The sequence below is a fragment of the Phascolarctos cinereus genome, unplaced genomic scaffold (assembly GCF_003287225.1).
Source record: "Phascolarctos cinereus isolate Bilbo 61053 unplaced genomic scaffold, phaCin_HiC Scaffold_3;HRSCAF=262, whole genome shotgun sequence".
Lineage (NCBI taxonomy): Eukaryota > Metazoa > Chordata > Mammalia > Diprotodontia > Phascolarctidae > Phascolarctos > Phascolarctos cinereus.
In genome coordinates, this window is record NW_027555736.1 from 115,454,741 (window position 1) to 115,471,746 (window position 17,006).

The window sequence follows — 17,006 nt, forward strand, 5'->3', positions numbered from 1 at the left end:
CCCTGTACTCCACGTTGCTGATCATCCTTTCTTCTGCATCATGCTGAATCTCATATGGGACTACTCACAACCAAGAAATAATAGATCCATTGAAATATAGTGACCTGCCATACACAGCTATTATAAGAATCAAGTGAGATCATTTTTGTGAAAGTGCTACAGAAGCATCAGAGTCTCAGAGGGGATCATCTTGTCTAGCACCCTCCTTTTTGCAAATAGGGAGGCCCACAAAGGAGAATGGCTTTGTCCAATGTCATAGTTTATTAGAGAGAAAGAAAGGATTAGAACCCAGATGCCCTGACTACCAGTCCTGAAAGTTTTCCACTACTCCATACTCTCTTTCCTAAATTGTTATTAATGATACATGTCTTGTGAGGGGGGAAAAATTATAAAAGTATAGAACCATAGAAAGAACTGGAGCTAGGTGCACAGTAGATAGAGTGCCAGGCCTGGAGTCAGGAAGACTCATGGGTCTGAGTGTTCTAGCTGTGTGACGCTGGGCAAGTCACTCAACCCTGTTTGCCTCTATTAAATGAGCTGGAGAAGGAAATGGCAAAACAGTATCTCTCCCAAGAAAACCCCAAATTGGAGCACAAAGAGTTGAAGAACTGAACAAATTCAAATGTATCATACTAGATAGCTTAATAAATAGATCTTTGGAAATCATTTTATTGATTCCTTTTATTTTTTATACCTTTTATTTATATTTTATAAAATGTATATATTTTTATGCCAAGTACTTGCTATACTTGCCCTCTACCTTACCACTTCCCTCCTCCCTCGCATCCCACCTCCTATAAACTCTCCTTTGAAACAAAGAGAGATTATTAAGCAAAACTAATTCCGCATCTAACAGCATGTGCAACATTTGGTACTCATAGTCTCCTAATTCTTTACTGCTCTTGGTCATTATACTGTATTTAATCTAAGTTCACCTACCTCTGGGTGTTATTTTTATCTGCATTACTGTGTTATTTCTTTCCTAGTTATTTTCCCTTTGCTCTGTATCACTTCATGCAAATCTTCCCATGCTTCTCTGAATCCTTCACTATTTATCTTTTCTTAAAGCATAACAATATTACATTACATTCATATATCATTATTTGTTCTGCCATTACCTAATCAAAGGGCACTCTTTTTGTTTCTAGGCTTTTACTAACTCAGAAATTGTCAATATTAATATTTTGGTAGATATGAGACTTTTCCTTTCTCTCTTTGGCCTTTTTGAATCTCCTTTCTCCTCAAATCATCAAGTCCACTTCCTCCTTCCCAATGGCGGTAGGCTCCTTCAGTCTCCCTAGTTGTATAGCAGACATGGTTGCTCACATAACTTGGATGAGCAAAAAAGCATTAATTACAATCCTTACCATTTGCCCAGCCACTGCATGCAAATGTCTTCTGGGCATTACTATTTTACACCCTCCAGAACTCTAGGCTTTGTGTGCTTACCCTGCTGGTGCACCCCAAGAGCCCCTATATTATCTGTCTATGCCGCTGCTGGGCCTTTAGATTTTCAGGTATTTTCATTCACCCTGTAGGTGACCTCTCTTATGTGTCTCCCCCAATTAGAGTGCTATTTCCTTGAAAACAGGTACTGTCATTTCTAAATTTGTATTTCTTGTGCTTAACATAGTGCTTGGCATATAGCAAGCATTTAATACACACTTTTTCATTCACTCATTCTTGAGGTACATATACAAAGAGTATGAATTTGGATAATTCCAAATTGTTTTCCTAGAGAGACCAATTCACAGCTCTGTCAGCACTCTACCAACACTCTATCAACACCATCAACACTGTGCCTGTCTTTTCTATCTTTCCCTCATCATTGACAAATGTTAACTTTTATCATCTTTGCCTATTTGAGTGGTAATAAGTGAAACCTGAGAGATGTTTAAATTTATATTTTTATTAATAGAGATTTGGAGCATTGTTTTGTATGGTTGTTGATGATTTATAACTCAAACATTATTGATTTGTATCTTTTGAACACATTTTCTGAGGAATTATACTTAGCCTTGTATATTTATATTAATTTGCTATATATCTTAAATATCAGACTTTTAGCCTTGAAGTTCTTTCTCTTATATCATTGCTATAGTTAGTATTTCTAATATTATGCCATAGAATAGTGGAGAAATGGGACATCCTTCCTCACCTCTATACTTACTAAGAAAGCTTCCCATGTTTTTTTCATTATAAATAATGTTAGCTTTTTATTTTTGATGTATGCTTTAGGCCATATAAAACAATGACACTTGGGGGCAGGTAGGTGGCACAGTGGATAGAGCACCGGCCCTGAAGTCAGGAGGACCTGAGTTCAAATCCAGCCTCAGACCAAACACTTGGCACTTACTAGCTGTGTGACCATGGGCAAGTCACTTAATCCCAATTGCCAAAAAAAAAAAAAAGAAATTAGAGTCATGAAGGACAGGGTTCAAATCCCAACTCTTTCACTTTCTACACAATGCTGGACCCAGACCTAATGTGACTCAGATTCTCTCTAGGACTTACCTACTAAGTTACAGATGGGTTGTAATCTACGTTGGTGGAGGAAGTCTACAAAATCAGAGATTTTCATGTGTTCACCTAGTTGTATATATAGTACATAGTTTTATGATAATCTTATTTCCACTACATTAATCTTATTCAAGTTTTATTTTAACAATTTGATTTTTCTTCTTTTTCCTATCAAGTTAACTAATGGTTTACTGATTTTGTTAGTATTCTTTACACAGGTCTTTGTTTATGGGCTGATTCTTTTTATTTTTAATTTTATCTATTTCTCTCTTGATTTTAAAATTTCTTCTTTTATGCTTGTTTTGAGGTTGTTAATTTGTTGACTTTCTAGTGTTTTTTTTTTAATTGCATGTTCTCTGGATATACTTTAGCCCTTTAATTTCAATGAACTCATAGATCCTTTGAATTACTGAAACATATCCATAAAGACATTTATTGATGCATTTGTAATATTTATTTCTAATATGCAGTGAACTAAGACAGTTCCAAAAAACTCATGATGGATAATGCTATCTACATCCAGATAAAGAACTATGGAGTCTAAAATGCAGATCCAAGCGTATCATTTTCTCTTTTTTTCTGTTTTGTTTTCTTTCTCATGGTTTTCCCCTTTGGTTCTAATTCTTCTTTACAACATGACTAATGTGGAAATATGTGTCATATGATTGTACATGCTATAACAGATTGCATGCCATGTTGGGGGGAGGGGAAGGAGAGTAAGCGGAAGGAGGAGAAGAAAATTTAAAACTCAAAATCTTATAAAAGTGAATGTTAGAAAACTAAAACTAACAAAATAAATTTTTAAAATTTTACTTGCTAATCCACACAGAAAATAATGATAACCATTCTGCACCTGAAAGGTAACCCAAGATAAAGAAATAGCTATTATTGTGCTGAGAAGCTAGATGGCACAGTGGATAGAGCGCTGGGCCTGGAAGTCAGAAAGATTTCAGTTTAAATCTTACCTTACTAGCTGTGTGACCCTGGGCAAGTCACTTCACCCTGCTTGCCTCAGTTTCCTTAACTGTAAAATGAGCTGGAGACGGAAATGGCAAACCACTTCAGTATCTTTGCCAAGACATCCCCAAATGGGGTCACAAAGAGTCAAACACAACTAAATAACAATAAATCGTAGTTGCAATAGTTGGACAATAGTAACTTTTTTTTCTACTCACTTTATCCTTTTCTGGCTTATCTATTTTTTATTTCTAAGTCTCCTACCTTTCCTGCCAAACTTACTTCCATTTTACTTATTTTACTTTTTAACTGCCTTCCCACATCATTTTCTTTTTTGCCTACTTTCATTTCCTTTCAAACATTACCCATTACTAATGCCAAACCTTCTAAATCCCCTTACTCAATACTTCTTAGATTAAAGAAATACCTACTGTGTTTAGGTTATTATGCAAGGCACTACAGATGATACTGGCATGAAATAAGAGCCAAAGCACATGGTGCTTACATTCTATGAAGGGGCATATTATATGAACATAATTCAATAGAAAATGGTATGTTTTGTGCATGAATTAGCATGGTGGAGCAGAACAAGCACTGAAATGGAAGTCAGAAGCCCTGGATTCAAATCCTAGCTCTGTCATTTACTCTGTGATTTTAAGCAAGTCATTTTTACCTCTTTAGGCCTCAGTTTCACTCATAAAATGGGGATGATGATAATGCTTGTACTATCTGCCTCACCTATCTGTTGTCAGGAAAATGCTTTATACCCTTCAAAGGGCTACATAAATGTGAGTTGTTATTGAGAGATATAATCAAAGTGCTATATGAACGCTGAGATGGGGAGACCATTACTAGTGATGAGGGGGTAGGAGGAAGTGATTAGAGGAAGGATTCATAGGGAAGATGGCACTGCCATTGGAACTTAAAGGAGAAGTAAGATAGTTTTGGCACTGGGGAAACATTTAACAAAGCACAGATGCAGGAAAGTAAAGGACACTTATGGGAGATGACCAGCAGTTCACTGGAAAGATGAATGAAGCCAGATTGTGGAGAGCCTTAACTGTCAGGAAAATGTGTCTGAATATTGTTCAAGAGACACTGAGGCACCACTGAAGGGTTTTGAACAATGTAGTGACACGATCAGATCAGGACCACATGTTCATAAATATATTTAACAGTAGGTCCAGCAGGAATTTTTGGAGCCTAAATACTCTACTAACCTGCCATTCTCATGCCCTACTCAGACTTTATGCACACGCTTCCCAGTTCAAAACCTCGATATTGTATACACTGAGGTCAAAGATGATTATTCATTTAGTCAGTAAGTATTGCTCAAGTGCCTACTATGTGCCACACATTGTGGTAAGTACTAATGATGACAAATTTGAATGAAGAGTATAAATATGAAAATTTTGTTTAAAAATAGGACCTTCATCATTCAAAGTTTGGGATTGCTCAATTTATTGCAAAAGAGAATGGACTGAATGCATGTGTTTCTAATGAGATGACATTTGCTGGGAGTCTTGAGATGCAGTGTGTAGGACCAATTACCTCATTTCTTTGTATCCTTAACATTAAGCACAGTGTCAGGCACACAGTAAGCACTTAATAAAAGCTTGTTGACTGACTGACTACACACTGCTACTAAGACCAAATCCATCGATTTGAACCTTGTGTGGTCTAGTTACCTTGTGTAATGGCTCTAAAGTTACCAACAAGTTCATAGAGAAACTTCTATTCCAGTTGCTCATAGATTCTTCCAAATTATCTGATAGATCTGAATTGGTCCCTTTTGAACCCAGTGGCCCATAGTGTCATCGAAGGTGTCTTGGAGTCCAGAGAGGTTGCTTTTTGTTACTTCAGCACACATACCTCCCTGGTCACACGCTTTATCTGCTAGTTTGACTGCATTAGTTCTGAACAGCCAGGAGGCTGCTCCCTGTGCTCAGTTCACCAATGCATTAAAAGGACATCCTGGACAACGTCCCTGAACAACTGAACCAGTCTGGTGTGGTCCATGTGCTGAACAGGTAGCACATCCCAAATCACTGCTCTTTGTATCATCTTCTCCAATCTCTGCACAAAAGCAGAGTTCTCTTCCTCCTGTTGAAAGGTACTTCACCTATGTGTCCTCAGCACTCTCTGGATTAGGAAATTGACTCTCAGGTATCCGCAGATATTCCTATACTATATCCTCTGGGCATTACATTTTCAATAGACATGCCATTCAAAAGCAGATTCCCTGAAGAAAAATAATACCCTCTTTTTTCCATATCAGTTCCATGCCTTTTCATAACTGTGCCATGTTCTAGCCAGGATCAAAAGGTTACTCATTTGGTGGGTTACAGTGCCCACTTGAAAAGGATCATAGTTTCCCATAATGAGTCTGGCAGGTTGATAATAAGCACTCTGTTCTTCTCTACCTTTAATACATGCTGCTTAAGATAGCGTTCTCTCTAACAGCATGCTCATCACAGGGTCCTCAGTCCATCTTTCTCTCACCAGGACACTATTTTAACCCTTACGCCATCTCTTGATGGAGAGGGAAGGTTAAAGTTTCTAAACAGCTTTATTAACTGTTATCTTTCTGTGAGTGGTGGGATTATACTGCTGTTTCAGACATTTTACATAACACAGTTACCGCTTTTTTTCTTCCCTGAATATCTTAGCCTGCAGCCTACATTCCCCAAAGAATTAATATAATGGTATAGAATAGCCTTTACAATATCACCATCCCTAATGTCCATCGGTGTTCCTTCAACCAACAATCCTTGATGAGGGTCAAATCCCAATATGGAGCATTAGTTCTCTAGTAACTAAGGAGAGAAGGTGTTATTTAATCCAACACCTAATCATAGTATACCGAAATAATTCAACGGTGTCAGTAACAAGCAAAACTTCAACGACACAATTATCCAAATCCCATTCTCCATTGACAACTGCCAGCTGCCTTATTCCTATCCCCCTCAACCCACCCTGCCCCCAATGTCCTACTTTAAAGCAAATTACCCATTCCACTTCACTCTCCAAAATACTTGCTCAGGAGAAAACAAATTTGCTTTCATCTTAAATCTCTTCCTTTCCCACTCCTTTCATATTCTCTGAGATCTGACATCCTGATGACACAGTCCCCATGGCCACATTTCCAGCACTGATTGAATTTTCACTCATTCCACCAACTCAAGGTGGGATAGTTGGAACATTCCTTGCTCCCCATGGGCACTTCTAGGTTCTCCCTCTACGTACATCACTGAGTAGCCTCTATTTCTCTGAGGTTCACTTGATCCACATCTACCACCCAATCAAAATCCTAATAGGCATTGTCTATCAACTTCCAGGACACTTCCCTTTTATCCTCAATGAGTTCAGTGCTTGGCTCATATTATTTCTCTCCTCTCCTATTCCTGCCCTGAGAGTAGGGGACTTCCATACATATACTGATACTCCCTCAAACATATCAATACTCCTCTACCTCCCAGTTCCTCAATTTGTTTATTTCCCATGACCTACCCACCTGACCTCAGCTGTACATAGAGATGTTCATATCCTTGATCCTGACATCACCCACAAAAGCTCCACTTCAGAACTCTGAAATTCCTTATCTGTTCATAATCTGTTGTCCTTCCAGCTCTTCCTCTGCCTTGCAACCCCAAACCCTGTACTTCATTCTCAATGTGACTTCTAATATCAACCCCTTAATTCTTTCAGAGGACATTGCCTCTGCACTGGCTACACTCTCCTCCCTATCTTAACACTTTAGTGAACTAATTGAACTATATGCTGTCTTCTCAGATTTATCTGTCCACCCCTAATCTCTCTCCTGTCCTCTAATCTCATATCTCCCAACTGCCTACTGGATATCTTGGACTGGCTGTCCCAAAGACATCTTAAACTCAATATGTCCAAAACTGAACTCATTATCTTTATCATTATCCTCTGTGAAGGATACCATCATCTTCCCAGTCACCTGGACTCACCACCTAAGTGTCATCCTCAATACTTCACTTTTTCACCTCCCATATCTAATCTATTGCCAAGACTTGTAGATGTTACATCTACAACATCTCTTTTATATGGCCCCTTCTCTTCTCTGACACTGCCACTACACTGGTGCAGGCCCTCTGCACCTCACGGCTGAACAATTTCAATAGCCTGCTGGTTTGCATAAGTCTCTTTCCATTCTAGGCCATCACCACTCAACTACCAAAGCAGCTAAGTTCTATTAATTTTCCTGAAACACAGATCTGCTCATGTTATCGCTCCTACTCAGTAAACTCCAGTGGCTCCTATCACATTTAAGATCAAATATATAAAATGCTGCTTGTCATTCAAAGCCTTTCATAACCTTTCTCTTATCTCTCCAGTCTTCTTGTACTTCCCATTCAGCCACCTACTCTGGAATACAATGACACTGGACTCCATGCTGTTCCTCCCTCAAGACAATCCATTTTCAGACTCTGGGCATTTTCATTGGCTATCCTTTGGATGTCTGGAATTTTCTCCTTCACCTCTGCCTCCCCTGGCTTCCCTGACTTCCTTCGAGTCCCAATTAAAATTCCACCTTCCACAAGAAGCCTTTTCTGATCCCCTTAATGCTAGTCTGTGGACTGTATTTGTTGTATATAGCGTGTTTGTACATAACTATTTGTATGTTGTTTCCTCCATCAAACTGTGAGCTTCTTGGGAGTAGGGATTGTCTTTTGCCCCTGTATCTTCACAGTGCCTGACACTAAATACATGTTTGTTGATTGTCTGACTGATCTTAACACACAATAATCATTTATAGTAAAAAAAAAAACCCAACAACAAAAAACAAAGAAAAAAAACCAACCCAAAAAACTGGTGTGGTCAAGAATAGTTCCAATGGGGAAAAGACCTTTATAATTTCCATTAAAACAAAGAAAATATATAAGAAAAAAATTTAGATATTTGCTTTGATAAAGGAAAACAATTTCAACTTGAATACCCCAAATGGTCTTTAAAATATGAAAAAATTCAAAACAATTTTTCAAATTCCTGAATACGATGCCACATGTAACATGCCTAAATGTGACATATGGGTTGCCAGAGTCTGTTTTTGGATCCCTAATTTTATTAAGCCCCCATTCCCCCCCTCCCCAATCTCACTAGAGTTATGCATATAAAAAGGTGAACATGATGCAAAAAAAAAGGGAGAGGGAGTACAATTTACTTAAAATAGAAATGAAGTTAATTAACAGATAGGCAACATAAATAGCGAAAACTTTCAAAGTACAAAAACCCTTCCTTCAATCTCCAGGTTGCAGAGCTCTTTCCCCAGCCCCCTCACTCTCCTTGTATTTACAGCACAATGGAGAAGCAATATAGGCAGTTCTACTGCTTCCTAAATTAACCCTTTGGTCTCCCTATCACATGGAGAAGGAAAAACCAGTCACTCATGGGACCAACTCTTTCATGACGGTGGTTCCTTTTCCCTTCTCATATCGGCCCTTCAAGCTTTCAGTTTCTTTTCAGCTTGCTTCCTGCCTGACTTACTAGAGGAACCTTATCAATAGCAACACCAGAAACTTTTACAGAATTCAGAGCATGATAATTTCCAAAGAGCGCATTCCATTGTCCCCATTTGGGGACACAGACATCTCTTACATTGGCTCTGCTCCACAGTCACAAGTACTTTCCCTTGCACATTGACTAACAGTTTTGCAAGTGCAAAACTGGTCACAGGGTTGATTGGGCAAGAGAGCATAGATGTATATTCAACAGTCCGGGACAAACAATTCAAAGTACATGACCTACTGATAATGATGGTGGATTAATCTTCAAATAAGAAGCACAGCCTCATAGCAAAAAGAACATTAGGAGAAAACCTGAGTTCTAATTCAAGCTCTGTTACTAAACTCCGCAGCTCCTATCTTAGATGCATGATTCAATATGTAGCTATTCGAGACTTTGAAGCCCTAGCCCAACCCTAGGACCCTGTCTCTAAGGACATATGAGCAGGAGTAAAAGGGTTGGTTACTTGCTCTGTGAACCAAGTGCTAAAGAGCTTGGGTTTATCCAAAGGTTTGCATGGGATAGCATCAGGCTAACAGACACAAAGGTACTGCTGACCAGCTTCCTGGCCATTTCAATATATGGAGGAAAGGGTTTGATGATAATAGTCATGCATAGATAGTGCTTATAACTTTCTGTAAAGTGAATTACTCTTGACAATCCTGTGAGGTACAATGTGCTAGTACTATTATCCTTACTTTACAGATGAACAAATCATGGTGTGGAGAAGCTAAGAAGTAGAAGGGACCTCAGAGGCTAACAGATGAGGAAACCAAGACCTAGGTAAGGTAAATGACTTTCCCAAGGTCATACAGGTTGTGTCAGAGGTAGATTTTGAACCCAAGTCATCTGATTCCAAGTCTAGTGACCTTTTCACTTTAACACATGAACGTATGAGGTATGGCCCACTAACTGGGGAATAATTTAGCAGCAGGGTAAATATAGTCATGGTTCCTGGAGGATCACAGGATTTGGAACAAGAGATGACATTCCACCTTCTTATGTTATAGCTGAAACTAAAACCCACAGGGGTTAAATGACTTGTCCAAGGTCACAAAAGTGGAAACTGAATAATGGGAGTGAAAAAGTATTTATTAAGCACTTATGATGTGCTAAGCTTTCAGGATACAAGTATAAACAGAGACACAGTTCCTATTCTCAAGGAACTTGTATAGGGAAAGCCAACATATATAGGGGAGTGGCAGTCAGGGAAGGGAATTTTAGTCTAATGAGTCACAGAAATGGTGAACTGATCTACAAGAAAAGCAACTGCCATGATAGCAGCTAGGTGGATAGAGAGCCAGTCTAGGAATCAGAAAGACTCATCTTCTCTAAGTTCAAATCCAGCCTCAGACACTCACTAGCTGTGTGACCCTGGGCAAATCACTTAATCCTGTTTGCCTCAGTTTCTTTATCTGTAAAACGAGAAGGAAATGGCAAACCACTTGATATGACTTTTCTGAAAATAATGGTACTACTGATTTGATTACTAAAGCCAGAGCAAGAGGTGGGGCAAGGGCACACATGGACAAGGAAGGCAGACAGCAAGATGACCAAGGTAGATGATGGGAAGAAGACGTTTTATCTGAAGTCAATGAGATATGAGCTCGGTAAGTGATTCTTCACTTAGTTACTAGAGGAAGACCATGACCTAGAACCTAACTTTAATAGGGAGGACTTAGGGGAACCCAAAAAAAGAGGTACCTACTTTGCTCTATTATCTCCTGCCAAGGGTACATTCCAACATTCTACATTCCGTAAACTCTAAGATTCACTACAGTCAGATACAGTAGGTAATAGCAGTATGAGTACTGAGCTGGAATCACAGAGCTTGGTTCAAATGCTAGCTCTTCCAACCTGGCTGCTCACCTGGACTTCACCCCAAAAACTTATCTTCCTGCAAGATCAAATCAACTCAGAAACTCACACCTCCTCAGTACTCCTTTAGGCCCCTCCCTCTCTCTGACTAGAGAGGGACTCAGAGCAGACGGCGAATCATTTGGCACCTGGCTGCAGGACTTCCCTATGCCCCAGGTCTGGGTAAGGAAATTCTCTACCAATCCTGGTCAGCACTTTTTTGGCAACTTAACAGTCTTAACAGTTGCCATTTAACTCAATTGTGAGAGAATGTGCTATAACTGAATGTGCAAGCAGAAAATCACTACACAAACAACAGGAAGATGAGGCATGGCCACTGGTCCCTAGGAGGGCTTAAGTTCCAGAGAACAGGTCTGATTTAAGCTTTACTAGTATTTCCAGCCTTCTCTCCTTATCCTACCCAGACACATCAGTGTGCAGTGATGGGGAGAGACCAAATGTTAATAATCAATGCCCAGGGGTGTCATTACTGCATAACTACTATTCCAAGATGGGAGAGAGAGAAGATGTATTGGTGTTAGGCAGGTCTGTTCAGGTGGCCTTTGGCTCATTAACAATGGTTTCAGAGCTATCCTCAGACATGTGTGCCTACCTAAACTTTAATAGCTTGTATTTATAGACAGTTTAAAAATCATTCTTATTTATTTACTTGGGCTGTGGGTGCCTACAAGCATAAGGCTATTACATAGAGATAATTTTCAGACTTTTAGCTAGGAGCTTGAGGCCTGAACTCCTCAGAGGACAATGATGGCCACCCCATTCTCTTCTTTTGATATAAAAAAGTATTTTTTTTAACAGATAAGCATCGCTTTCCCTTACTTCTGAATGAATTTTGCAGTTCTCCCTTATGGACAAACAAGAAAAGGGAGAGAATATGGTACAGTGGAAAATATATTGGATTTAAATGTTCAAATCCTGGCTCTGCTGCTCACAATCTTAATCACCATCCCTTGATCAAATCACCTAACTTTTAGGGGGGCCCATTTCCTCATTTGTAAAATGTAGCTGCACTAACCTTCCACCTCTAAATCTTAATCTTATACTAAAGAACTTGAAACATCATTCAGACATAACCCATCTTGGGTGTGAGGAGCAGCTAGGTGGTGCAGTGGACAGAGCACCGGCCCTGAAGTCAGGAGGACCTGAGTTCAAATCCAGCCTCAGACCAAACACGCGACACTAGCTGTGTGACCTTGGGCAAGTCACTTAACCCCAATTGCCTAAAAAAAAAAAGGGCTACATGCTAAAAGCCAATTTATAAGCCTTTGAGACTTTATTTTCCCATTAAAATTGTCTCCCACCTTAGTCCCCAAAAACCAGTTTAAATCATGATACTGCTAAACAATCATGAATTGGACAAATCACATCCTTCTGGACCTGTTTCTTCATATTAAAATGAGGAGATTACACTAGATGGTCTCTTTGGTCCTGTGCAGCTCTAATAATCTATTATTCTACAAGATCAATAATAGTAACCTGAGTTTCAGATTTCAGGAACTGAGGACTGCCATATATGGTAAAGTAGGAAATAATTTCATCCCCTTTCACGGGCAGATAGCCAGCCCTAGACAACACCTTTAAATACTGGAAAGATCTGTTTTTGGTACCTTTCTTCCTCCTATGATTTCCAGTACCCTCCTATTTTCTTAATGCCCCATTATAGCAATTCACCCAATTACTTATTTCCTCTAACACTCTCTTACCTTCCAACTTTCACTCTTTCGTGACACAGATCTTAGATGGAAATTAGGGGAAAATAAGTCTGATTAGAGTACAATAACATGTAAATGACTAATATAACCAGAACTCAGAGATCTTTGTATTCTTAAAGGGGGAGACATACCCCATATTATTTCACTTTTGACTTTGTATCCTCTGTACTTAGTATAGCACCTGGCACATAGTAGATGATCAGTTTAACAGAGATTCACACACACACACACACACACACACACACACACGGCTAGGTGGTATAGCAGTGAAGAGAGTGCTGGGCCTGGAGCCAGGAAGATCTGAGTTCAAATCTGGTCTTAGATACTTACTAGCTACATGACCCTGGGCAAGGCACTTAACCCTATTTGTCTCCATTTTCTCATCTGTAAAATGAGCTAGGGAAGAAAAAAGTAAATCAATCCAGGATCCTTCCCAAGAAAAACCCAAATGGGGTCACAAAGAGTTGGACACATCTGGAAATGACTCAACAACTATGTGTGTATGTGTGAATGTATATATATCCACATATATGAATGTGTGTGTACATAAAATACAAGGTAGTTTTGGGAGGAAGCATGATACTTGTTGAGGAGATCAGCAAAGGCTTACTATCTAGGAAGTGGCTGAATCTCCATAGAAACCATGGAAGTTAAAAGGAAGAGATGATGAACAAGCACACTGCAGGCATGGGGAGCAGCCCGTATTGAGGTGGAATATCGAACAATTTGTGTGAGGAACAAACAGGCCAGTGTGATTTGACCACGAAATGCAACAGCATTTTAGAAGATCTGAAAATTAGTAAAGGGTAAGGTAGGCTAGAAAGGTTTTACATGCCAAAGAAATTTCTATTTGATCAGTTAACAGGAATCAACTGGTCAGATTCGTGCTTTAGAAAAATCATGTTGGTACAAGTGCAGAGGAATAGACTGGTGTGGGGAGACACTAAAAGGAGGAGATCGATAAGGAGGCTACTGCAACAGTCTGGACAAAAGGTGACAAAAGCCAGAATCAAGGTAATGGCTACGTGAATGAAGAAAGGAGTTATAAGAGATGTTCTAGAGGTAGAAATGACAAGATTTGACAACTGAATGGATATGTGATATAACTGTAGGAAGTTGAGGATGATGCTGAGGTTATGAACCTAAGTGACTGCCAAGACAGTGGTGCCCTCACCAGTAATAAGGAAGTTCAGAAAGGTGGGCTGTGGGGCGGGTGAAGATAATGAGTTTTGTCTCAGACACTGAGTGTGAGAGGTCTAAGGGACAGCCAGTTTTCAATGTCTAATAGGCAGTTCATGACATGGGACTGGAGCTCAGTGTAGAGACAACTTAACCAGAGCTAACAACCATGGAGAATAAAAATCTGGAAAAATGGAAATGCATTTAACTATGGTCTGACCTGAACTTCTCATCTGAAAAATGCTAGAGAAAAGGTATTGCTATATCATATTTTACTTTGCCCATCTTTAGAAATTTATATACAGGGCGCCAGTAGGTAGCTAAAAAAGGGAAATGACAAAGAGTATGGTATATGAATACAAATTACAGTAATACAATAGCATTTCAATAACAGTACTTCAATTCTTTTTATCCCAAACTTAAAATAAACTCCTCATCCTCTGCCAGTATTTTAGAGGCTTAGAGACTCTAAATTTTTTTTTTCACAAGCCAGAAAGTAGGTGAAATGTTTTGAAAAAGAAATATTTTGGGTTTTTCTATTAGTCCTGACAAGCATCAGTACGTTTACCAAAAGTTAGTCTTAACTTGGTTGGGTTTATAAAGAAATAAAAAGGAATTCATCATTTGTTTTGTCCTTTCTACTTTGATATAAAAATGATTTTCTGAGATCTAGTTGTCTAATTATACTATTACCTTCTTTAACTAGAAGGGAGTGGCTTAAATTTCCCCAGTAATTATAGCAATTAATATGAATTGGTTTTAATTATAGTCCATACTTCTCAATATCTGGGATCACAAAACACAATCATGATAAGAATTATCATTATTATGGTAATATTGTCATCAGATCTTGTAATGAATGCTACTCTTAATTCATTATTATTAATTAGAACTTTAACAATTAGAATTGTAATAATTAGAAATCCCAAGATCTTTGAAGACTATTAACCTAATACTTTAAGCATTTTTTTTAACCAGGTATGTCATAAACATGACCTTACAGGAACAAGAATTTCCCTCTATTTCCCTTCTAGCACAGTTCCCCTGAGAAAATTAATATCTATGTCCTGAAAACTGGCATTCTAGACCTACCCCCACATTGGGGAGAAGAGATACACCTCCACCTTGTGCAAACGCAGTGTTGGATGCACAGAGTTACAAGAGCACAGAGAAAGTAAGTATTTAAATTTATACTGTATTATCTGTTAGGTCCCTTCAGGTCGGAACTTCACTGTTTTTGGCCAGAGGTCCATCGTAGACTATCTTTGATAGTGAAGTCTGAAAGCTTCAAAGGACTTTCTTGAGAAGAAACAGAAACAAAATAAAGTTTGATGCATTTTTTTTCCAAGTCCAACAAAATGTATTCTTACCTTGCCCACTGTTTAGTTTTTTAAACAAAAACAAAGGAAAATCACACAAGCCAATATGCTCTAATCCATGCATCCTTTATTCCATTACAACCACTGTGTTGCATTAAGCAACAGTACACAAAGTGGCAACCAACCCCAATCAAATTTTACAACATTCTGAGGCTTGCTTACAGTACGTTTAAGGCCTTTAAATCTGGGGAAAAAAACACATACAACCAAAAAAAAAATCCCAACCCCCAACCTATGAGTAGTGTTAACAATTTTAAATGTCTTGCATTTCTGATGCATATTCTGTGCCATTCCAGTGTCAAAAACCAAATGACTTCTAAACTAAGATTAGTTTAGTGAAACTTTTAATTAATTACATAAATTCATCAAAACATAAATGTATAATTTATTTTTTGTCTTGGAAACATTATAAAAATTTTAATAGCAAAATAACAGGGATAAAAACATATTAACAAAATGTATTCAATCATTTATAAACAAGAATTTTGCAGTTTGTTGTTGTAACTAGACTTAAATGAAAATTACCAATTAAGAATCTATGCACAATGTAAATTCAAATATGTACAATCCTTTTAAAAAGTCTACAAGGAATGCTTTACAGAAGGAAAGTCTGCTATGGCTCTTTGTCAGACCAATCAGACAATTTGAATATTAAAACTGTTTGCTAGTAATAAATTTACACTTTAAAAAAACATTTAGTTTCATTATTTTTTTCTTTAAGAATATTCCAGTTATATTTATATAGTTACAGTTGATAAAATATGTTGGTGATAACTCCATCATATATTTCTTACAATTCAGGGAAAAAAAGTAATCTTTAAAAGTAATCTTTTAAGTGGTTTGCTTGGGGAAAAAATCAATACATTAACAAGAACTATTGAGAGACAAAATTTCATCCTGATAAGCTTTCCAGTTACAATACCACAGTTAAAAAATTCACAAATTAAACACTACTCCCTTAGATCAAAGCCAAGAATCCATTTAGTAGAAGCTGTAGTTAGACAAAAGCAGTATTCCAAATACTGAGAACACTGGATTAAAAAAAAAAGTCTTGCATGAAAGAATCATAAATGACCAGACATAAGAGAAAACTGATTGTGGGATAATTTCATAAAGCACTAGAAAAGTGTCCCCATGTTCAGCTATCATTTCCACTTCCTCCAAGGTAATGAAGCTGAAAAGTTACAGCTATTTATCACATTATGTGCATCATAGACTGATTTCCATATACAAAAGACTGAAATTTCATCAGATATTTGATTAGAATACCCTAAAGACTGGGCATTTCTTCATAGTTTTAAAGCCATTACAGCTATCCAGTTTAAAGCGTGTGCAAAAAGATAATTCTTCCATTCACAGTAAACGAGGTAAAATCAAGTATCCTTCTTCAGGAATTGGGAAGTTCATGAGAGATGAACTGTTTTAGTCTTTCCAGATATTGTGCATAAAGCTCTATGTCATTATGCCCTGCCCCTTCTACCCAGAGGGGTTCTACTGCTCGTGGGCATCGTTCATACATGGCTAGACCATGAGAAAAATCTATTACCTCATCCTCTGTACCATGAATCACCAAAACAGGAGAGGTTACTTTAGATATCTTGTCAATGCTGTAAAAGAGAGGAAAAAAGAAATTAGTTATGCATATATAGAAAATATTTTATTTTTTGTTGGCAAATGAACATATACACAAAACAAATTTAATTTTCTCTTCTGAAAGCTTCTAAAGGTTATTAGAAAAATAGAGTTGTAAAGTTACATCTTGGGTTTATTGATACCTGCATTTACGCAACGTAACTACAAAGCAATAAGATTGCCTTTTATATTAACATACATATAACTTGTACATTCA

At 38.0% G+C, this 17,006-nt stretch overlaps 1 protein-coding gene across 3 annotated transcripts in view; it reads right to left on the minus strand.

Moving 5' to 3' along the window:
• Window positions 1–15,202: 15,202 nt before the first annotated feature.
• Window positions 15,203–17,006, minus strand: part of ABHD17C (abhydrolase domain containing 17C, depalmitoylase) — a 61,460-nt gene continuing 59,656 nt past the window's right edge. For 2 of the 3 annotated variants that reach the window (XM_020965909.2, XM_020965901.2), the window contains one exon: window positions 15,203–16,764. In XM_020965909.2, the coding sequence (XP_020821568.1) occupies window positions 16,545–16,764 (220 nt within the window). In that variant the 3' untranslated portion in view covers window positions 15,203–16,544. The remainder of the gene's footprint in view (window positions 16,765–17,006) is intronic. The other variant, XM_020965884.2, reaches the window with a different exon arrangement.